A 25,407-nucleotide genomic window follows, 5' to 3' on the forward strand; every position below is an offset into this window, starting at 1 on the left:
GATCCTTTGCTGACGCGAATCCAGCAGGGCTCCCAAATGAACCATCCGCTGAGATGGAATCAGGGAGGACTTTTTCCAATTTATCAACCACCCGTGTGCTTGCAGGCAAGCGATCGTCAGGTGGAGATGTTGAAGCAGTACCTCTGGGGAGCTTGCCAGCAACAGGAGGTCGTCCAGATACGGCAGCAGCCGTACATTCTGGTTCCGAAGATGTGCGGCCATGACCGCCATAATCTTCGTGAACACCCTCGGTGCCGTGGAGAGACCAAAGGGTAGCGCCCGGAACTGATAGTGGTGTTGAAGGATAGCGAACCTCAGATACCGCTGGTGTGAAGATGCTATCGGAACATGGAGGTAGGCGTCCTGGATGTCCAGGGACACCATGTAATCCCCCGGTTCCATCGCCAGAATGATGGAACGTAACGTTTCCATCCTGAACTTGGGAACTCTGAGGAATCTGTTCAGAGACTTCAAGTTGAGGATAGGGCGATGAGAACCATTGGGTTTCTGCACCAGAAACAGAGACGAATAATACCCCGTCCCTCGTTGTGATAGAGGAACGGGAACAATGACCCCTGCTTTCAGCAAGGACTCTATAGCCTCCTGAACCTGTAACGCCTTGGTCCTGTCCTGAGAAGGACTTGTGCAGAAAAACTGGTGGGGTGGTCTGTGCCGAAAAGACAGGGCGTACCCCTGGGAGACCACTTCTCGAACCCAGGCATCCGTGGTGGTATTGTGCCAGCACTGGGCAAATAGAAGAAGTCGGCCTCCCACTCTGAGGTCCCCCAGAGGGAGGCCCGTCCCATCAGGCCGCAGGTTTATCTTCCTGCTTGGAAGAAGGGCGCCGAGCACTCCAGACTTGCTTCTTGGGTTTAGAGGCAGTCTTACTCGCAGACTGTCTCGGGAAGGACTGACCTTACGCCTTACCCTGAACCCGAAAGGAACGAAAAGCCGAACTCCGAACCTTAGCAGGCAGTGCCGCCGAAGGGAGGAAGGCCGACTTGGATTTAGCCAGGGTGTCCACTATTTTGTCCAAGTCCGGACCAAATAGTAATTCACCATTGAAAGGTAAGGCCTCCAGACCCTTCTTTGAATCAGAGTCCGCTCTCCAGGACCGCAACCACAAGGATCGGCGGCCAGACACCGCTGCAGCCGATACCCGCGAGGTCAGCAGACTAGCATCTAAAGAAGCTTCACCAATGTGAGAAGCAGCGTCCCTCATTTGTCCCAACAACGCCCGCTGGACATCCGGAGCGTCGTCTGGGAAGGTATCTTCCAATGCATTGGCCCACCCCTCAATGGCCTTGGCCACCCAGGAGATGGCCATGGACGGTCGGGCCACCGCCCCGGAGAGGGAGTAAATAGACTTTAAGCAAGTCTCAACTTTCCTGTCCGTGGGATCCTTCAGCGAGGATATCGACGGTAATGGTAAGGTGGCGCCCCGAGTTAAACGGGTGACATGGGAATCCACCGCCGGTGGAGTTTCCCATTTTTTACAATGTGCCTCAGGGAAGGGGTAATTAGAAGCCAACCGCTTCTGAGGAAGGAATCTCTTACTGGGCGCCTGCCAAGCTACCGCCATATGATCCGTCAACTGATCCGACAGGGGAAACACCGCAGAAGCCACTTTAGTCTTTTTGAAACTAGGAAACTTCGACTTAGGAACCGGTGCCTCATCCTCTATAAGAAGAATAGCTCGCACCGCCCTAACTAGTGCTCGCACATTAATGGACGACTTGGTATCCATTTCCTGGACCGAGGCGTCCGAGTCAGTGTCATCAGGGACCTCCCCATCATCTGAGGAACCCTCTGAGTCCGATACCTGATCAGCCCGTGTCATGAGTGGGCGTTTAGAAATCCTAGAAGGCATGTCAGTCTGCAACATTGACTGAAAAGCCGAGGAAGCGGCCGCCAAATTTTGCACGGAGTTGGAGAGCACATCCACCCATGGTGGAGGCGTCGCCATAGGGGCCTGAAAAGGTACCACAGGCTGCTGCGGCACAGGGGAAGCCTGTATATACATAGGCAACCCTGCATAGGGACCAACTGATTGAGACCCAGGAGGACTCCGCAATAACTGCGGGACACCCGGGGAATGGGGGATGGTCGGCTGGGGCACCGCCCTAGTAGGGAGAGCAGTCGGGACCGACAGACGGTCCGCAATAGACACCAGCACTTGAGAAAACATCGCCCACGGTGGTTCCTGCGCCAGAGAAGGTCTGGATGGGCCAGGAGCCACCTGGCATCGACTACACAGGCCATCCTGTGACAAATCCTCCCTATCTACTCCTGCAGAACAGCGTCCGCAGGAGGCCAACACCGGAGCCACTGAGCGCTCAACCTCCTCGTCTGACATGACAGAATATATTATATATCTGGCACCAGGGTAGAAGTAAAACGCACTCACCGGTGTGCTGAACAACAGCCCACAATATGGCACTGAGTAGCACACAACTGTATGTGACGGACCTCACAAATACGTGATCTATATAAGTGAGGTCAGTAGAAACGCCCCTCCCCCACACACCTGTAGGGCCCGTAGGAGAAGTAAAGGGATAGGTATAAGCTGACAGTAAGCGGAAAATAAGCACAGACAGGCAGCACTAGCAAAAGTCACATACCATGCAGGAAGATATACTCACTGCACCTTTACACTACAATCAACCTGCCCAGATTCAGTGTCTGGGAGGGCTATAGTGCTGTGTACGCTGTCCTTAATCAGGGGAGAGGTACACAGGGGAACCGGTCCGCGTGCTCCCTGAGATCTGCGCTGCCACTGGGAAAATGGCCGCTGGAGACCTCAGAGGAGGAGTGGCCGAGTGAACTGCAGCTCAGGGATGCTAGACATGCAGGCTGAAAAGCGCGCTGAGCTGAGGGGAGGAGCCGCTGAACAGGGAAGGCTTCCTCCCCTGGCTGGCCATTAACCCCAGGGATGCTGGCTTCCCGCTTGCCGGTTATCCCTGGTGGTCTAGTGGTCCCACGGGTTATGGGGGGGGCCCGCCGCCACTGCCAGCAGCCTCCGGTCTGTCCCCAGGACCGGAGGCTAAAGGACTGCATTTAAGGTATTCCGCGCGCCGCTGCTAGCCAGCGACGCGCGGCTTACCTGAATCCCCGGCGACTCCGGCAGCAGTCCTGGGAGGTAGACAGAGTCCGGCTAGTACGGACTCTGTCCTCCCGCCGCGATCCCCAGATCAGTACTGGCGTCGCGGCGCCAGTCGGGGATCAGAGCAGCAGCGTGGGCGTCTGTACAGACAGCCCTTCGCTGCCGTCTGTAGTAAAAAGAGAAACTAAAATAAATAAAATCTATTAGAAAAATAAAAAGCTTCTGGGGGCTGCTCCTGCAGCCCCCCTGCGCGGTGACCGAGTCCGGTCGGGCACCAGCTTACACTGAGGTGCCTGTGGCTCGGGGGCGGGGTATAGAGGACGACCCAAGTGCATCCTGGGAGCTAAAAGCTTAACTGTGTGGTGCCCATGGATCCTGTTCCAGCTATAACCCCAAGGTCAACCCTGTGGACCCCCTATGGACCCTGAAGTAGAAACCTCCCTTTTCAATAAATATTACCTATCCAAAATCCCTCATATCTTCTGAATTAATAATTACATGAAACTATATATAGATTGATTTATGTACTGCAAACGGAATCAGTACAACAGCAGAAGCCCGGCAGTGAAGATCCCGACAGGTGAGTATTTTTTCTATTTACTAACCTAACCTCACCCCCCACTAACCCTAACCCTCCCTTAGGGGTGCCTAACCCTAACCTCCCCTCCAAGTGCCTAACCATAACCCCCCTCTAAGTGCCTAAACCTAACCCCCCCTTCCCCGCAGCCTAACCCTAAGTCTCCCGGGGGGGTGCCTAACCCTAACCTCCCCTCCAAGTGCCTAAACCTAACCCCCCTTCCCCGCGGCCTAACCCTAAGTCTCCCGGGGGGGTGCCTAACCCTAACCTCCCCCCGGGGGTACCTATCCCTAACCCCCCCCCTTTCCCGCGGCCTAAACCTAAGTCTCCCGGGGGGGGGTGCCTAACCTTAACCTCCCTCCGGGGGTGCCTAACCCGAACCCCCCCCTCCCCTAGCCTAACCCTCTTCTCTTGAAACAATAAAATTACGGCACTATGTGATTGAAGGGCATTATCACACTCCAAATCTAATATTGATCTCTTGTTTAACTGACGCCTGGGAAACGATGATTTATATAATGAGCAATCTGTTATGACATTAATCTTTTTCCGTGTACAGTAGCCCAGCTCGTGTATCTGATGGAGCTTTCTCCATAAGGGGGAGATATATCGAACCTTTGAGAGCGATAAAGTGCAGTTACAGTACCCATAGCAACCAACCAGCTTCTAACTGGCTTTTTGCAGACTGTGAAGTTGTAGGTTACTATAGGCAACTTCTCCACTTTATCTCTCCCGAGGTTGATACATCTCCCCTTAAGTGTAATAAGACAGTTATTAAATGGAGCTGAAAGTTTGCCCCAGCTGCCAATAGTATTTTAAGTAGTAATGTAAATTCTCTGCATAAAACAAAAATTCTAGATTTAATTAGAATGTACCAAACGCAATCATAGCGCACATATTTGTGCATTAGTTCTGATGTATTGCCACTGATCTCATAATGTTAGGAGAACCTCCATTTATCACATGTGCTCTAACCAGTTGTCCAATGACTGATTCTGATTTGTCTTTTCTCTCGACATATTATAAAATCCTGTATGCAGAATGAGTTCAAAATGTAAAAAAAAAGCCATTGGCCAACCAATGGCGGTGCCAGTATCTCCTTAGTATATTACAGTGGTTCTCAGACTCGGTCCTCAGGACCCCACACAGGTCACGTTTTCCAGGTCACCCAGCAGGTGCACAGGTGTGGTCATTACTCACTGACACATTTTGAAAGATAAACAGGTGGAGCTAATTATGTCACTTGTGATTCTGTGAGGAGACCTGGAAAACATGCACTGTTTGGGATCTTGAGGACCGAGTTTGAGAACCTGTGGTATATTAGGATTAATTTACATCTGATTTAGTTTTCTTCTGCATCTCAAGACCTAGGGTGGTGGTTCCCAAACTGGGTACCGTGGGACACTTGCAGGGGTGACACGGGTGGATGGTCCAGGACCGAATCTTATTATGTGTGGTCAATGTGATAGGCAAAGCCAGTGCTAGTGGCTGTCAGTGATAAAATGTGGACAAACGGAAGCATCATACTGTCCACCACCAAAAACACTGAACCTAAGGATGACAGATAAGCAAAGTTTACCTAATTTATTATTTATTTCTGAATTTCTCCATGAGAATGATATGGCCTAGGAGTGCCGTAAAACTAATGTTGATACTCTAGGGGCCGTGATTGAAGAATATTTGGGAACTACTGACCTAGGGAATTGGTGTTGGGTCATTAGCTTAGTAACATCACTGGGGTCCAAGGGGAAATGCTAACATAACCTGCTATGGCTGAATTAGAATATCTTACATTTGTGTAGTGGTGATTCTAGAAACATGTTTTATACATCTCTTTACTAGTGGTGTACAAGTCACCAGATGGCATAAGCCCTATTTGTTTCATTTGTGATGAATTTCTCATATACCAATCTCTATGGGGGGGAATCAATTAGCCGGGCGGGGAAAACCTATTTAATTAATTAGCCTTTTTCCCGCATGGTGAACATCGCGTTAACCCATTGATTCCATGTAAAATGTGGAATCAATGGATTTCACCATGCGTTAAAATGCAGACGCAGATTTTTCCTCGCTGCTCCTGAGGCTGCAAGTAAAATCTGCCTCTGGTAATTAGTGCGCAGGGTTCCCGCATCTAATTGAATCGGACATCGCGATCAATTAGCTGCAGGGTAAACCCTGTGCCTAATTGAATTCCCCATGTGTGCACCTTAATGCAAAAGTTATATAGATGGTGCCATATTGAGAATATAAAATTATTATTATTATCCTTTATTTATATGGCGCCACAAAGGTTCCGCAGCGCCTTACACAGTACATAAATGAGCACACAAGAAAAACAGTTAATAGTAATACAAAACAATGCAGGACAAGGTCATGGTTTATAGTTATACACATTACTGCATAACACAAACAGCAGGGCCTCAGCAACCAAATGCTGGGTGCCAATTGGGGAGTTAGGAGTACATGATACTATACGTAGGGATAGGAGAAGAACGTGAGGGACGAGGGCCCTGCTCGTGAGAGCTTACATTCTAAAGGGGAGGGGTAGACAGACAGGGGCGACACAGATGGGGGTATATAGTGAGGAAGGAGCATGGAGCAGTGGGTTAGGATATGTGCTGCGGAATGTGTGTGTTAAAGATGACCTGATGTGATGTATGTATAGTCCTTCATACATCTATCTCTTATGACAGAAAATAGAGTGTTTATGTGTTATTTACATGAGATGTACAAAATAAAGTTGTAGCACTTTAATGATTGTGTGTTACATTTTAGCGTCTATATACAGCCTGATAAAAAATGCAGCTATTATGGGACTGTCCTGCCATCCTAATACAGTAGTGAATACTTTGGTCCCAGCTGCTGGGTGCTATGCCATGCTCCTGTGAGTGGGTGCTTCTCACATGCTAGACCCACTCAGAAATGGGTGCAGCCATACATGATGTGGTCCCACAGGATGTTGCAGTACCCGGGCCCAGAATTTCTCTTGGCAGCCCTGGAGGTGACAGGCAGAACCAGGAGGGCATGGTGGTGGGGTAACAAGGCCATGGAGGGAGGTGGCTGAGAGTGGAGGGACAGGAAAGGTGAGGGAAAGAAACAGAGGATTGGAAAGCAGACTGATGAGAGAAAATAGGGGGAACAGCAAGCGGAGGAGACAAGAAGGGGAGGATGGGGGTGGATAAAGTAGAGGATTATGTGGACATAGAATATGGGGGTTGTGTGAAGTAAGGGTGTTCATGCTGTGGACAAGGTAATAATTGAGATGTAAACTGGAGTGGAGGCTGTGTGATATAGAGACAGTGTGGATTAAAGGTGTTTAAACCTTCTATCGGATGAGGTGTTGTCATGTGTGCAAACCACTTATCATACTAACATAAAATAAAGACACTGAGACGTGGATTTGGCAGATAACTTGATGGCGATTTATTGGAGCAATAATAATTATTATTTATTTAAGGATGTATGGTGGCAAAGAAAGGACGGCCAGAAATCAGCCAGATCTGCTATGCCCACACACAAACAACAAAAGGCATAGCAGGCGTAGATCGCCCAGAGTGCATACACATAACCATGTAACTCATATCATCAACAAAAGGTAACGCTCACCCCCATCTTGACTTCCCACCCGTTTAGGTGGTGATACTGCCCCCCGTTAGGTTGGTACAGCCAACTACCAGTCAACGAAGGGAGCGCCCTTAAATCATAATTGCACCCGGACTGGCGACCTGCCGTTCTTTCCCGCCACAGCAAGGTTCAGCTTATAGAACCGCCGCACCGCCACCATACCAAGTACTACCCCAATAACGCCAACTCCTCAAAAAGATCCCCAATAAACAATGACACACCCTCCTCTGTTAAATGAACTCCATCAGGTCTATACATATAACTAAATCGAAATTGAATGTTATTATGGTAAATGAAACGGCCATAATTGGCCATCACAAATTTGGCAACTGCGAAATTAAGTTTCTTCCTAGCTTCGTCATTAGCAGGAAAACTCCTAACCCCACGCCAGACCTGTCGAGGTACAATGCAAGACCAAATTAATTTACACAAGGGCCAGGCCGATAGCACCCTCGCCAAATCGTTGACAATATCAACTCGTAATTCTACAGTGGACCTCTGCCCTAAGTCGTTGCCTCCTAAATAAGCCACCAAAATACGTGGCCTACCAAAAAGCCTTGCATACTCTAACGGTTTAGGACAAAAGGAATGCCATCTCATACCTCTGGAACCTATCCAACGGACCCTAGCTGAATATTCAAAAATTGGAGCTTGATCTGAACTCAAACCTAGCAGCCCAGAAAATATATGAGTGGCCTATAACCCAAATGTCCTGCGTGTCAAAGAGCAATCCTAAAGGTGGAGGAAAGCAGTAAATAAAAAATTAGTAATTGTCATAAAACAATAAAATTTTATGGTGTATTAGTGGGATCTGATAGAACATAAGTGAGTATCTGCCAAAAAAAAAAATTTCTATTGGTCGCCGACTTTACTATTTGAAGTGGCTGAGACAAACAGAAGACACAAAGGGGAAGAATGGGTGGAGGGGAATTGGGAAAAAACAGGTGAACTCGGCAAGAGGTAAAATAAAAACCTGCTGAGGGATGGACTATGGCCTAATTAAATGATTGAGAATAGCCGAATTGAATCCGTCAGTTCAGGTAAAAATTGTAAAATCCCTCAAGACTCCCATTGCCAGCAATGGCGAGTAGCTAATCCCGAGTAGGACGGACAGGGGTAACAGACAAGACAGGACAGTACATGAGACAAGACAAAAACCAGGCAAGCATAAAATATAAACGTAACCGGAACAGACTGTGAAATGACTTTAAACAAAGGGCCTTCATGCCTAGGTCGAATGTAACCTTTATAACTATCCGATTTCCAATGTCCTAGGGCCTTAATTTCTGATGCCGAGAAACCCGCAGCTGCCGCCGAAGTTGCGGCTCCGATCAGAAACGAGTGTGTACCAAAATCTTGAGGCGGGAGGCCTAAAACTGATACACACCTCTTCAAAAACCAACCAAACTGGTATTTGGTAAGCGGAGTCCTGTCCATATGCATGAGTCATGAACCAGGAACATCCGGCCGCAATAACTCATACCGCATAGCTAGTGCCACAGGGCAGATCTGTTCGTCCCTAGATGGACCCAACGAGATCCACCTACACCTACCAGTCTGGTCGGTCTTCGACTGCCGAATCCTACAGAGAACAGACCTCTCACTGACCAGGATATCCGAGAGGAGCATGGCGGCATCAACCCATTTGGATGATGCCACCAGCTCCGATACCCTCAAGGTGCCGTGAAAAGCCTCCGAAAACACCACTTGAATCAGGACCGCCTCATACGCAGTAAGAGCCACTCCGAGAACCGCCCCTAATACTGCCAGAAGCAGATGAGCGTCCACAGGTCTCCTACGGTCAGCTACTGGTCGGGAGACCCGTGCCCAACCCTTTAAAGCCTTCACTATCAGAAAACTTTTAGTAAAGTCAGGTTGGCCCTTCAATTTACAATAAAATGCAATGCCCCCCAAAGAGCGCGCAACAGAAGCCCTGGATCTGCCAGCCAAACGGAGACTCCAAATAAAAGAAAGCATCGAACGATGCTGACTCTTACCTGCCTGTTTGCTGCTACGGGAATAATCTTCCCATTCATTCCATGCCTGCCGATATGCTCGCAACGTGGAGGGGGCTAAAGACTGTTCTGCTTAGCCCTCCATGCCGGCTCGATCACCTGCCAAACATAAGAGGGGCAAAGCACAACGTCAGCACCAGGGCCACAGATCGGGACCTAGCCCACTGGAAACGTGATAACGCATCGTCTATCTCATTCTCCACCCCAGGAACGTGTCTTGCCTTAAACATGATGTTACAGTGCAAACATGTGAGCACAGCTGCGCTAGCAAGCGCAAAACCAGCAGGGAAGCCGCATGTTGCTGATTGTATCGCATGGACCATGCCCAGGTTGTCACACCTGATAATGATGCTGCGATTGCGTAACCATTCCCCCCAGATTTCCAAGGAAACCATTATGGGAAAGAGTTTGAGAAGGAGTAAGTCCTTAGTCAAACCCTTTCCCACCCATTCTTCCAGCCAACGGCCAACGCACCAGGAGCCATCAAGGTAACATCCGAACCCCGTGGTGCCTGCTGTGTCGGTGAACAGCTGCAGCTGCAAATTGTCAGCGGCTGGAGACATCCACAACCGAACGCCATTAAAATCCCGAAGAAACGAGACCCAGACAGAGAGGTCCTGCTTAATCTCTGAGGATAAACGTAGCAAATGTCTCGGTTAGTGACACCAGCCGTGGCCCTTTCCAATTTACGTGAAAAAGCTCTGCCCATTGGAATTACTTTACAGGCCCAGGAGGGATTGCGCCTGCCGCAGGGTAATTCTACTGGAAGCCGTGCATTCCGCTATGGCATTACTTGACAGGCTTATCGAGAGGAATGCGACAAGAACCCACCGAGGTACAGATCTCGATACCCAGGAATGACAAGGGGAAGGGCCCTCCGTTTTGTCCACAGCAACGGGAACTCCAAATGAAAAAACAGCGCTCGTAAAGAAAACAAAAGATAACTGCATCTGCCTGAACTGGAAGGGCCGACACACAGAAAGTCATCGAGATAGTGGGCTATTCCATGACTACCGCAAAAATTAAATAAATAAATTCCGCGCACCAGTGTAGGAAGGTGCTAAAATGCTCGAAAAACGCACAGGACACAGAACACCCCATAGGCAAGCATTTGTCTATGCAATATCCGCTGTCCAAGCTAAAAACCCATAAACTGGAATGACTCTGGGTGCAAAGGAAGTAGACGAAAAGCTGACTCAACATCTATCTTAGCCATCAGTGCGCCCGGACCATAACACCTAATGACGTCCAAAGCATCGTCAAAAGACTGGTACACCACCGAGGAAACCTCAACTGGTATGGCATAATTTACTGACGAGCCTGGCGGATAAGACAGATGTTGCATGAGCCCTTATTTTCCTGGAATTTTCTTGGGAACCACTCCCACCGGGGAATTCACAAGATCCCTAATGGGGGTTCTGCAAAAGGCCCAGCAATGCGCCTGCGCTAACCTCGCCAGCCAATGTGAGGCAATTCAAAGGCAGACTTCAAATTTCTAGGCGGATATGTGTCGACATCCCTGCAAATAGGTAAACGAAAACCAAAACTGAAGCCTTTTAACGAAAATTCTGCGTCCTGCAGAACCGGGTACCAACTCAACCATTTTGCTATCGCTGTGACACGGACAGGGGATGGAACTTTACTTAGCACTTGTGCCTTTTGCTGGCTGTGCAGGCTGCTGCTGGGCACCCCCCTTGAAACACTTGGCAACTGGGTGATTGCCACCACATCGCAAGCAGAGGTGACGAAAACGACATTTTAATGTGGAATTATTAAAGGCGAAGCATTTTCCCCAGACGCCTGCTGTTAGCCCTGACGAACTGAACTAGCTGCTTTGCACGCGTTGTACCCCTCATAGGCAGGACGCGAAGGCTGCGTGACCTCCAGCAATGTATATTTGTCGAAGTAGGAGCATAGCTGAGAATGGAGCTTCCCGGTGATAGCTGCTTGGGGCAGTGATTGCAATAATAAGCTGTGCACCCTGTAGAAATTCACTGTAGCACATGTATTCTGTCTATTTTGTAAGTTAAATGCTCAGAATACAGTATATAATACAATCTCCTCTATTGGCTGATAATAATGATTCAAAGGAGATAAAAGCTAGATCTTAGGTGCTATAGATAAATAAAGCAGTGTCAAAGCCATTACCCCTTACTGTCATATAACGCATCACTAAAGCATTCTATTCCCCCAATGATACCTCAATGCCCAGCATAATACTGACACTGTTTGCTGCAACTGTTTTCTACCATTAAGAGGGCATAATCAGCACTTAGACCATCTATAAAATACATCATACGAATGTACTGAATGATATAATTCTGGCATATACAGGACCAGCAAACACAGTAAGTAATTATATGTAGAAGTAGAGCCATCCTGTCTGAGCTGAATCTTTTTATTTCATGTGCCGGCTCCTTTACAGATCATATGAGCAAGTTGGGGAATCTGGGAGAGGGCAGAAAAAGAAACCATGCACTGTCCTGGAAACAGATGCACAGATTGGTCCCCCTATGTACTGGATGGTGTATTATCCAGTATTAATAATTGATCCAATAGGTGATCCATATCAGTGCACCCCGTACAGTGCATGTTTTCCAGATCTAGTTGGTGCACAACAATATTCATTACTGGCTTTTTAACTTTTTCTACTGGCTGACACATTTAAAAGATCAACAGGGACTGTAGTGCTAGTTATTTCATTTGTGACACTGAGGGGATCCTAAAAAACATGCAACTTTAGTATTATATGCTATTTCTATTGTAGTCATCATGGTGTGGGCTGAGGGGGGGTTCAGGCAAGGCACTCATAAACCCCTCCTGCATTTGCCTATGGTGCTGGCCATTGCAGCCACAAAGATAATATTGACCAGGGGCATTAAGGACTGAAGGGAAGCACCCCTCCCCCGCACTGGCACACCTTCCACAAAGCTGCTGCAGCCTGAGGGGGGATAGAAATATCAATAGAGGAACCACACCTGCAGCTCCTAATAACATGGGGGCACTGTGGAGCCAGGGACCAGGGTCTGGGGAGGCTCATTACTAGGCAGGACATAGCTACACCCACCCCCAGCAGAACAAGAAATCAGAAAAGACAGTGATTGAGGACAGAAAGGAAAAGTAAAAGCAATGATATGAAGTAAATGAAAAGAGACTAAATACAATAAGGAAAAGGAGGAGAGAAGAAGAGAAGAAGGAGAAGCACTAAGAGTTTTATTAAGGAAAATGACAACTGACAAAATGCACTTCCCTGTCCTGGAGGAATCTGGAACAAAGAGGCTTTGGCCCACACTTTTATCCCACTATATAATGTTCCTGTTACAAACCCGCCCCTGCTTGCCATAGGCTAACTCCCACAAGTAATTTGCATACATGCCTGCCCCCATCCTAGAGGTTTAAAACACCTCTTTTCTTATGCAATCTTTCGGTTTCTCAAATGTTAAAAAATAGAGATAAAAGAACAGTGCTACTAATGTATGAGTACAGCTCCAAAAGTGATATATAAAGAGAGGTGTGTGAGTAGTGGGTGCAGGAATTAGTTATTAAACAAATGATTAAAGTGGATAGATGTGACACAATTGGAAAAGGCAATAAAAATTGAATTTATGTAGTATGAGGACAAAATTACAATATACCCGAGCTGATCCAGTCCGAAGTGTTCTGATCAACAAAGATTAATCAACAAGAGCAGCTCACAGACAGGGGAGCACTTGCAGTGTCCAAGCAGTAAGCAGTTGGCTGGATATGCATACCACAGAAGATGCTGATTTTGTTAATTCACATAAGTATGTTGCTTGTTGTCGTTCAGAAAGTGTTCTGGTTTTGAGTTTGTTTTCCCTCAGTCTTCCTCCAGCTCATCTCCGGCGTAACTCCCACTTAGTTATCAAATTGTAATTACACTTATAATCTGAACACTTGGAATCTTAACACGGACTATGGCAGCCACCGGCTATGCAGCCTGAGTGAGCAGTAACAACTAAAGTTACAAACATGTGTCCCTGTGCTCACTGATTGGGACCCCACCCCGAAAGCTCAACCACACACTAAATTGGGATGCAATAAAGTCTAATATAAACAATTTGTGAGAAGGGGGTAGGCCAACACAGATTCACAATACATTCCTAACTTCCTTTATAGAAATTGCTGTTAGTATAGCAGTAGTGGTAATTTACCGAGTATAAATGGTTACTAAAGTGTCTTAAGAGTCAAGACAAGTAAGCTTTATTAATAATGCACAAGTAATTATGAGGCATGGGCCGTTTTATCTCATATTATAGGTTCTGATGTTATGTGTGATATCTGTTATTTTTACTCTTACTGACTGAACTATGTGATATCTCATCTCCTCTTACTGACTGTACTGTGTGATATTTCAGCTTGTCCTGTGCTGGGCACAATAAAGAGGACACAGAAGACTCTCCCTGTCGGTGACCAGATGGATCTATCATGTAAAATTAATTCATTTTACCCAGCACAGATACACGTTACATGGTACATGGTAGATGGCACCGTAATACCCTCACACACCAGTAACGCCCTCCCTGAAAATAATGGACTGTATTATGTCACTAGCACTATGAAATTTCGCCCGACAATAAAGGATTTGGAGAAGACATTTAGGTGTGAAGTTCAACATGACAGTCTTGTAGTTCCTAGAAGTATCACATATACATTGAGTGACCTGAGTAAGTAAAGAAATATTTCTCTCTTTCTCCTCTAAATTCCATTATATCATACACCACTTTGTACAGCTGTTATCCTGTACTGTGTATAACACAGCTGTTATTCTATATATTCCACTATTACCGACTCCATATTGTACTGTATATAACACAGCTGTTATTCTAAATCCCACTGTTACTAACTCCATACTGTACTGTACTGTATATAACACAGCTGATATTTAATATATTCCACTATTATTGGCTCCATGCTGTCATTGGTGTATCTTTAATGGGTGCAGGGTGTGCAGTGCATACAAGTTCCTGGATCCAGTGGACCCACCCTGCACCCATATTATATTATAAAAACCTCTCCGGAGTCCCGCGTCAGCCAGTGTTGCACACTAAAATCACTGTAGAAATTGCAGTGGACATTTTTCAGTGATTTGCGCATGCACCCTAGAAATGTCTCCAGGAACATAGCGCTGGCGCCATGTTCCTGGAGATCTGCGCACGCGCAGTAGACTGTGGCGTAAGGCCAGAATCTGCTGCACTGCCGGAGAGGAGGGGGCCCGCACGAAGGCTGAACACAGGTCCACTCCTCTCTTAAACTGCATATTGTACTATGGGCCTGATTCAGCAAGGATCGCAATTGCAAAGATGCACGCAGGCAGCACACAGGCACGCAGGCAGCACACAGGCACGCAGGCAGCACACAGGCACGCAGGCAGCTTTGCAATTACGTCCTTGCTGATATGCAAATGCAGCAGGAGGTGCATGATCGGGAATCTGCGATCAGCAGTGCACGTTGAATCAGGCTCTATTTACGATAACACTGCTGTTATTCTATATCCCACTGCTGCTGACTCTATAAAATACTGTATAAAACGGTGCTATTATTCTATATATTTTACTATTACTAATTATGTAATATACGGTGTATAACACTGCTGTTATTCTATATATTTCACTATTACTGATTCTATACTCTTCTGTATATAACACTGTTATTCCACATTCCTTTATTACCGACTCCAGGCTGTACTGTATATAGCACAGCTGTTATTCTATATATTCCACTATTACTGGCTCCATACTGTACTGTACAGTATATAACACAGCTGTTACTCTAGATATTCCACTATTACTGGCTCCATACTGTGCTGTATGTAACACTATTATTCTATACCTGTGGCATCACAAGGGGGGTGCGGGCCACACCGGGTGACACCATCCGAGGGGGGGGAGGGGTGACCCCAAACTAGCAGTGCTGCTCCGCTATTATGGTGTCACCCCCTCAGGGGAAGCAGTCGGGAAGCTGACGGACAATATCCCGACTGCCGAATCCCGGCAAGGTACTATTGACAGTCGTTCAGTGATCGCGGTGAGTGACAAAATGTGTGGGTCCCAGGGACCCACCACTTTAAAAAAATGGGTTCCTGTCTGACCATTTCTGGGTCCCATCATAATTTATGCTTTAGAGCTCCCCATATGCCACCACACATCCCCACATCCCCCTAAAATGCCCATCTGATACCCCCAACAGCATCAGATATCCCCACAAGCCCCTTAAATGCATGTTTTGATGCCTCCATGATCTTTCAGGTAATATGACTTGTCTGTTCACAAAACCCATAGTGAATAAGTAGGCTTACCATATCATCCCTTTAAACTGGGACACATGGATTACACAGGTTCTGTGGCTCATTAAAACCAGGTGAAATCTAGGCATGAAGTCAGCCAGTCACAGAACCTTTGTAATTAATTCATGTGTCCCGTTTTAAAGCGATAGCATGGTTAGCCTATGAATAACGCTTTAGGGTAATAGGCATATTTATCAAAGGATAAATGCCCGGTCTTTACACATTATGCCGCACATTAATGCCCTTTACACATCATGCCACACAGCAATGCCCAGCCTTTACACATTTTGCCATGCAGTAATACCCCTTACAAATTATGCCGCACATTAATGCCCTTTAGTCCCCCTATGCAGTGCCCCCAGTAGTAGTCCCCCTATGCAGTGCCCCCAGTAGTAGTCCCCCTATGCAGTGCCCCCAGTAGTAGCTCCCCTATGCAGTGCCCCCAGTAGTAGTCCCCCTATGCAGTGCCCCCAGTAGTAGTCCCCCTATGCAGTGCCCCCAGTAGTAGCTCCCCTATGCAGTGCCCCCAGTAGTAGTTCCCCTCTGCAGTGCCCCCATGGAGTAACCCATATGCCTCTCAGACCCCTATGCAGTGGAGGTAGCTGCCCCTCAAATAGGAGTGACATGGGCATTAGGCCCAGGTCGCTAAAGGGCAAATTGGTGAGTCAACTACTGGGAACACACTTATTTGCCCTTTAGTGACCTGGGCCTAATGCCCAGGTCACACACCAATTTGGGGAGGGCAGATACCCTCAATTGGGCCTAATGCCCCCTATGTAGCCCGGGCCTTGTGCCCGCCTATATACCTACAGGCCTATTGCCTGAATTTATGCCACGGGCCTAGTGCCCGACAACCCTGGTGGTCTTGGGAGGGGTAAATAACGGTGGCCCAAGGCCGCCTACCCACACGGTGGAAGAGGCTGTGGGGGGGAGCTTCGATAGCTCTTTTACTTTCCACCCCCGCAGTCCTCTCCGGTCCTCAGCTTCAGTCTTCTGCTGCTGGCCCGTCCTGGCCAGCGGCGCCGCCTCTTCTTTCTTGATCGTGCCGTCTTCTGGCCTCTTGCGCGGCCGCCGGAACTATTGCCCCACCGCTCTTCACTTGTCTTCGGGAGGTCTTCACTCCTCCCCTCCGCCGACGAACTGAACGTTCCCGCTCAGCAGCGTCTATTCAAGATGCCGTGAGTGGGCGGGGCTATGACGCGACGAGCCGCGAGTGGCTCGTCGCGTCTGCCTCCTATTGGCTGCTGGACTGCAAGCCAAAAGCTCGCGGCCTGTGCCAAACCACCACCCTCGCTGCTTGGCTTCCGGGCAGCGAGCTCCGCTCAGCTCGCGCCCGGAGCCAAGCTTCTCCCGCCGCCACTGGTGGAAGGGACCAGGCGGTCCCTTCACCAGGTACCTGCTGCGGTGGCTTACCCGGTGCTGGGAACAAACACTGTCCTAGCGCCGGGCACGGACGCTGTGCCGATGCTGGGATCAGACACTTTATCCCAGCACGGCTTTCCACAGCAGCAGCCAATGAGAGTCTATCTGACTCTCATTGGCTGCTCTAACAGACAGCGCTGTGTCTGTCTTTGCAGGGGGACGCGCTGTGCTGCAGCCAGCTGTCAGGGATTGGCCACAGCACAGCGCGTCCCCGGGGACCCGGCTACTTTAAAAAATTGACTCCCCAGTGCCCGATATCGGGTAAAATACGCACTATAGCGCGTATTTGCGAACACTGACGTTGAAATCCTGATGCATGTCATTAGGCCTACGTTGGGAGCCCGGACCCGGCTTACCGATCGAAGGTAAGCCGGGTGCGGACAGAGGGGAAGGCGGGGGAGGGTTAGGGGCTCCCAGGGGGAACTTACTGTTAGGCACCCCCCACGAAAGGTTTGGGTTAGGCTAGGGGAAGGGGGGGTTAGGTTTAGGCACTTGGGGGGAGGTTAGGGATGGGCACCCCTAAAGGAGGGTTAGGGTTAGGGGGTAAAAAAAGTTTAGCGATACTTACCTTTTGTAGCTTCGGGATTTTCACCCCTGCCGGGCTTCCGCTGTCGGGATTTGAACCATGCGGCCGGCGGTAAATCATACCGATTCACCCCATGGATGGTGTCACCGAACAGAGTTGCAGCGGTGATGCATGACGCACACATCCACACTGTACAGGCAGCTCTCGGAGTACTGGGCAAGCCCCCAGAATGACGAGAACTGGGGCGTGACACGCAGTCACACCCCCAAATTAGCACAAACCAATGAGCATGCCTTCGCGGGCACGAGACCACGCACCCTTTCATGCAAGCAAGGGAGGTGCCGATTCGGGTGTCACTACCCGTTATTGTGATACCTCTGTTCTTTACTACATTGTTACTGACTGCATGCTGTACTGTATCTAATACATAATACTGCTATTCCTTTATATTCCACTAATACTGACTCTATACTGTACTGTATATAATATTGCTATTATCCTGTACTACAATATTACTGACTCCATACTGTACTGTATATAATACTGCTATTATCCTGTCCTACAATATCACTGTCTCCATACTGTACTGTATATAACACTGCTATTATCCTGTACTACAATATTACTGACTCCATACTGTACTGTATATAACACTGCTATTATCCTGTACTACAATATCACTGTCTCCATACTGTACTGTATATAACACTGCTATTATCCTGTACTACAATATCACTGTCTCCATACTGTACTGTATATAACACTGATGTTATTCTATATTACAGTTTCTGCACCCAGTATAAGTGATATAACATGTGACCCTAAATATCCTGAGATTGGGAGACCGGTGACCTTATCCTGTACGGTCAGTGACATGTACCCCGGATCTTGTACAGTCCAATGGTATAAAGGTTTGACGAAAAGGAGCGAGGAGGAACATACAGAGAAAATCCATCAGGACTTGGAATCTGGGACATTCCATGGAGCCACAGAGCTGTCATTCATGCCGAATAATGGTGATCACAATGCTGACTTCCATATGATGATCACCCACGGTGCAAAGACCATTACAAGAACATTTGCCTTGAAGCTGAGGGGTAATTTTATTTATTTATTACCAGTTATTTATATAGCGCACACATATTCCGCAGCGCTTTACAGAGAATATTTGGCCACTCACATCAGTCCCTGCCCCAGTGGAGCTTACACTCTATGGCCCTCATTCAGAGCCGTACGCTCTGAGCAGAGCGCACGCTCTGAATGAGGGCCGGGCTCCATGAAAATGGAGCGTCCTCCTGGACGCTCGTATAGCTGTGGGTCACCACCCACAGGCTATACGAGCGTGCATTGTGATGGCCGCGATGGTCGTGACCATCGCGACCATCGAAATTGCGAGCCGGAGCCTGCGGTTGAGGTTTTCAACCGCAAGCTCCGGAGTGATTTTGGCTCTATCAGAGCCAAAATCACTCCCACTGACATCACTAGTGATGTCAGTGGGCCGGCTTTTGACGGGAGGCGTTCCCGTGGGAACGCCCCCGTCATGGAGGCACGCCCCCGGCACGCCCACCAAAGGGGGCGTGCTGTCAATCAACATTGACAGGACGCCCCCTTTGATCGGACACAACGAGTGAAGGACTTTCCTTCGCTCGTCGCGTCTGGCGCATGCGCACGACGGAGCTCCCTCCGTCGTGCGCATGCTCAGTCCATAACATCGACCCACTTGTGAGCGGACAGCCGCTCGCGAGTGGGTCTGAATGAGGGCCTATATTCCCTAACACATGCTCACGCACATACACACATTAGGGTTAATTTGTTTTGGGAGCCAATTAACCTACCAGTATATTTTTGGAGTGTGGGAGGAAACTGGAGCACCCGGAGGAAACCCACGCAAGCACAGGGAGAATATACAAACTCAGCACAGGTAGGGTCGTGATGGGAATCGAACCCATGACCTCAGAGCGGTGAGGCAGTAATGCTAACCATTACACGTCTGTGCTGCCCAATTATCAGTCAGATATCATTGTACATGACGAGGCCAGTGCAGTGAGCCACACACAGACGCACTATTCATTGGCATGTGTTTTCTGCTTAGCAAGTGTGGTAACTTCCAGCTGCAGTTGTCATCTCTTCCCTTCCTAGGACCTTCAAGATCTGTGGTTAAAGATCGTTTTTGTCCAGTGTGAATGTAGAAACCATAGCCCTCATTCAGAGCCGTACGCTCTGAGCAGAGCGCACGCTCTGAATGAGGGCCGCCCTCCATGAAAATGGAGCGTCCTCCTGGACGCTCGTATAGCTGTGGGTCACCACCCACAGCCTATACGAGCGTGCATTTTGATGGCCGCGATGGTCGTGCCATCGCGACCATCGAAACTGCGAGCCGGAGCCTGCGGTTGAGGTTTTCAGAGCCAAAATCACTCCCACTGACATCACTAGTGATGTCAGTGGGCCGGCTTCTGACGGGAGGCGTTCCCGTGGGAACGCCCCCGTCAGGGAGGCACGCCCACCAAAGGGGGCGTGCTGTCAATTAACATCGACAGCACGCCCCCTTTGATCAGACACAACGAGCGAAGGACTTTCCTTCGCTCGTCGCGTCTGGCGCATGCGCACGATGGAGCTCCCTCCGTCGTGCGCATGATCAGTGCATAACATCGACCCACTTGCGAGCGCACAGCCGCTCGCGAGTGGGTCTGAATCAGGCCTCATATTTTTAACACAAACAGCCATGTTAGCCTAGAACATAAACACTGAGGAGATTGTGTTGATGTTGCGCTGTTAGTGCACGTCTATAGGTGCTTACTTACTTACACTTATATTCTGCCCGGGGGGGGGGAGTTGCAGCTGTTTAGAGATGGGGGCGTGGCCGGGCACGTCTCATCATTAGGCCCTCCCTCATGGCATAAAGTGCAATGTGCAGGTCCATGAAGCCAAATGAAGCATAGCATATAGAATTGCGTCATATTGGGCCGATTCGCTGCGTTATGCTCGCTGTCCTGCGGCTGTGCAATACCATCCAACAAAATGTAAGTGCAGCAGGAGGTAGATACCTCCTACATTGCATTTGCGATCCGAGTGCAGCGTTTGTAGACGCCGCCTCGGATCACAATCGATGGTCGCGATGGTTGCTCCTTTAGGCAGGCTGCATAAGCTGAAACTCAGGGGGGTATTCATGAAAGCTTGGTGAGAGATAAAATTGTAAAATATAAAATACCACTCAATCGGCTCCTAACTGTCATTTTTTAAACACAGGGGCCCATATATCAATGAGTTTTATCATACGCAGCGAGATTTAAAACTCATTGCGTATGATAAATGGTGCGCCAGCCAATCAGCTCCCAACTGTCAGTTTTATCACTAGTTGAGTATGATAAAACTCGGTGATAAATAGGCCCCTTTATCTCTCACAATTTTATCTCTCTCCAAGCTTTCATGAATACCCTCTTATGGTGGGAACACAATGGCCGATATATATCGGCCGTTCAATTGGACAGCCGATATATCGTTTGTGCATCAGGCAGTGTATACAGACGATATGTCTGTGGACAACGTCGTTCACAGACATATCGCGTCGGCTGTGCAGCTGCAGATATATCGGCACCTCCTGTTGTTTGTCTGTGCGGTCAGTCGACCGACAGTACACTTGCGGCAGAGGCCGCCGGTGACTGATGGCTCAACTGGGCGGGCACATTTAAATGACCGCCCAGTTGTGATGTCAGTCACAACACATTGGGCCGATGATTGGTAAGTGCGTACGCAATTGTCCGGTAGAACGGCTGGGCAGTCGATACATCGTCCTAGCGTGTACGTCCCAGCTTTTCTCAGCCTGGCTGGTTCCTGTCAGCTTGCTAGGCGAGGAAATCTATGTCAACGCAGACACTGGTCTCCTCACCCCGGAAAATAAGGGCGACACGCCCCTGTTTTCAAACAGGCTGGCCAGAAACGCCCCCCCCCGCCCAGGTGATGGTCTTGACGAGACCCTTGTGGTAGGGTCTTGGCCGTCGCAAGCCCCAGTGAGCTTCCGGCTCTAATAGAGCCGGAAGCTCAATACTGACATCACTCGTGATGTCAGTAGGGCCGCCCCCAAACAGCAGGCTATCCTTCGGTAACGCCTCCGTTTGGCCAGCCACCCCCCACCCAACCCGCCTACCAAACGGGGAAAGCTGTCAATCAACATTGACAGCCGCCCCTTTTGGATGCGAGTGCCGGAGTGAGTGATTTCTTGCTCGCTCCGGGGCTCGCGCGCGTGCGCACTGCCCGGCCATCGACCCGCTTGCGAGCGCTAAGTGCTCGCGAGCGGGTCTGAATCAAGCCCACTGTTCTGTAATGCCTTCAGTTGAAGATTTCTTGAGGGTATTGCTTTTGTTTTATAAACATATCTGCTACTTTATGCAAACACCACTACAAGCCCTTCCCTGGCGTACAAGCCTGCGTCTGCATGTCAGGACGCCCACTCCAAGCATCCGCAGACGCTGTAATACTGCCTGGTACGTCTTTAGACGCAAACATTGGTCGCACCATTGAAACTTGCACCAGCCCCTTGCTAGGTGCAGATTATCTGTCCCAGTTGCGGTCTGCAGTGTGAGCGATTATGCGCCTGAGTACACAATCACTTCCCCCGACACGCTGACACGCTTACCACACTCCCATTAGACAGACCATCTTTGTGCTTTCGCATAGTCTTCACCCAGGAACCCCTAATACATTTTCAAGACATTTCTGAGTCCGTGCAGCGCTGGACAAATGCGCAGTGTGACTTAGACAAATGCGCAATAGAAAAAATACGCTCAGCTGCGCCCGGCATCGTCCGTCCTTCTAAATGTCATAGAGTCCTCTATATATTATTCAGTGTCTGAGGAACCTTCCCTTTCTTGGGAGCCTGTAGAGCCACAAGTGTATGACGCTGGCAGCTCTGTTGCAAACACCTTCTTCTGTGTTCTGACGTTTTGCATAAATTAACAGCCTGACAAATCACCTTTAGCACCATATGCCTGCATCATCCGGCTAGCGAACTCTGTAAGCTGTTTCGGTGCGAGCACTACTGGCTGTTTAGCTTGGGGCATGCAGCTAGCACATAAAGGACCAACCCAATCTGATGGCACCTCTGTATCACAGGCTCCGCGTATATTTTTCACTGTGTTACTGGTCTCTGTGTAGATGTAAGAAAAGATACAGTGCTACAGTCATGGCGACCCCTCTAAATATATATATATATATGTGTGTGTAATTGTATGTATATATATATATATATATATATATATATGATAAATAAGCTATATTTATATATGTAAAAAAATAATATTCATAAATGTGAATCGAATCGCTATATATATATATAAAATGGACAATGATTAATGCCTTAACACTGGTCCTATGTGTCCCTGCTCGGTGCAGAAAGCTGTTCATGTGATGTTAGTAAGGAGCAAGTGATTAGCTGGCTCCAATGATAAGTCTATTTTCTGGTTATTTAATTAGAACGATAGAAGTGTTACCTGAATTGCCCATACAGTCACTGTGAGGAGCACTGCTAAACAGGGAAATGGCATACATGGATACAACCGCCTTACATAATCACCCTAATGGACACTTTTAAGCAGATTTAGGCAAGAGACACCAAGGAAAATTGGTACAAAGATAGACGCTATGTGTAAAACGCACTAACGTTGAATCTAATAGCTGCCATGCCTGTAGCCAGAACAGCAAGTCAAATCACCTACATCACATGGTACATATAGGTAGATCTCAGATTTCTGTTGGATAACAAATGTGATTGTGTACTGAACACTGAAGATAATGCTTTCTCAATTCTCAGGGATTCCCACACTTAGTAAAATCACCAGTGATCCCGATAAAGTCAGCTATGGGAAACCTCTGACTCTCCGCTGCAATGTGACAACCTGTAGACGTGAAGACATAACTGTGGACTGGTTAGAGGATAATAAACCGCTGGAGGGACCCCGGGGATCTGTCACACGAGTGCAGGATACAATATGCTGTACATTGAATATAACAGCCACAGCTCTGGTCTCCAGGAAAGTCTACATTTGCAGTGTGAAACACAAGGATATTGCAGAGGCGTTTACGAGTAACATCTATGTAACTCTCCCAGGTAAGAAACCATGTTTTATAGTAGCTTTAAATCGCTATTAATAAATCATATTTGAAAAAGACCAGGGGCCAAATGTAATAGGGTGAGAGTTTAGAAAATGTAAAGCAGGAAACTCTCACACTTTTTAAACTCGCCCAATGTAATAGAGCCCGAGAACATGCAAACTCGCCCAATGTAATAGAATCCGAGAACATGCAAACTCGCCTAATGTAATAGAGTCAGAGAACAGGAAAACTCGCCCAATGTAATAGAGTCAGAGAACAGGAAAACTCGCCTAATGTAATAGAGTCAGAGAACATGCAAACTCGCCCAATGTAATAGAGTCAGAGAACAGAGCAAACTCGCCCAATGTAATAGAGTCCGAGAACAGGAAAACTCGCCTAATGTAATAGAGTCAGAGAACAGGAAAACTCGCCCAATGTAATAGAGTCAGAGAACAGGAAAACTCGCCTAATGTAATAGAGTCCGAGAACAGAGCAAACTCGCCCAATGTAATAGAGTCAGGGAACAGAGCAAACTCGCCCAATGTAATAGAGTCCGAGAACAGAGCAAACTCGCCCAATGTAATAGAGTCCGAGAACAGGAAAACTCGCCCAATGTAATAGAGTCCGAGAACATGCAAACTCGCCCAATGTAATAGAGTCCGAGAACAGAGCAAACTCGCCCAATGTAATAGAGTCCGAGAACAGAGCAAACTCGCCCAATGTAATAGAGTTCGAGAACAGAGCAAACTCACCCAATGTAATAGAGTCCGAGAACATGCAAACTCGTCTAAAGTAATAGAGTCTGAGAACAGGAAAACTCACCCAATGTAATAGAGTCCGAGAACAGGAAAACTCACCCAATGTAATAGAGTCCGAGAACCGGAAAACTTGCCAGTTTTTAGACTAAAAAAAACTCACGATTTAAACTCTCATCCAGATTTTTTCCCATTTTAAGATAAAACTGGACCAATGTGAGAGCTTACTGCTAAACTCTCACATTTTCTAATCTCTCACCCTAGTACATTTGGTCCTGTGTATTACTGTGCTCTATGGAATATATACAATTGAATGTGCATATAGAGATAAAATATGGTAATAAATAGAGTAAAATAAAATACAATGATTCACCCTCAAGGTCGAACTAGTGTTTTTGCTTACCCTTAGTGTGTAATCTCTTCCGAGCAGGGCCCTCCAACCTCTTGTTCTACCACGCTGACTTTGAGCGGCTTTAGATGCTATAATACCACCAGAGGCGCAGAGAGAGAGAGGTGGGAGCTGATATTACTTACCCAGGCCGGTTGGAGGGGCCTGGGTCAGCTACCGCCCCCACTGCTCTGCCCACTACCTCTGGATGAGCCTGTATAGCAGCACAGTGGCACATGGGGCAGTGAGAGAGCGGAGGCTGCTGCTGCAGCAGTCTTCTCTCTCTGCCAGATGTGCCGCTGTGGCTGTGCTGCTATACAGGCGTGGCCATGGGTAGAGTTCAAATAGGAGCTTACAGGTGGGGGCGATCGCAATGATCACCTCCCCTCCCCCTGGTGCTGCCCCCCCCCCTGTGCTGAGTGTGAGCGCCACAAATAGTATGGTTATAATGTTTTTATTTTGGGAGGGGGCATTGCTACGCCTCCCGGATTTGGCCGCATCCCCTCCCAGTACCCGGGCCCGTCAGAGCTCTCGTACCCGGGCCCGTTAGAGCTCTCGACGGCCCTGAATACCGCTTGGTGGGTCTTTAGATGCAGCCCCATGCTA

At 48.2% G+C, this 25,407-nt stretch overlaps 1 protein-coding gene across 1 annotated transcript in view; it reads left to right on the top strand.

Annotated features, from left to right (window-relative positions):
* LOC148506239 (uncharacterized) overlaps window positions 1–25,407 on the top strand; it is an 86,449-nt gene that overhangs the window by 55,857 nt on the left and 5,185 nt on the right. The window contains exons 7-9 of the mRNA XM_088447110.1: window positions 13,696–14,004; window positions 18,357–18,668; window positions 23,378–23,674. Of these exons, the coding sequence (XP_088303236.1) occupies window positions 13,696–14,004; window positions 18,357–18,668; window positions 23,378–23,674 (918 nt within the window). The remainder of the gene's footprint in view (window positions 1–13,695; window positions 14,005–18,356; window positions 18,669–23,377; window positions 23,675–25,407) is intronic.

Source organism: Taudactylus pleione, unplaced genomic scaffold (genome assembly GCF_031769625.1).
Source record: "Taudactylus pleione unplaced genomic scaffold, aTauple2 ptg000418l, whole genome shotgun sequence".
Taxonomy (NCBI): Eukaryota; Metazoa; Chordata; class Amphibia; order Anura; family Myobatrachidae; genus Taudactylus; species Taudactylus pleione.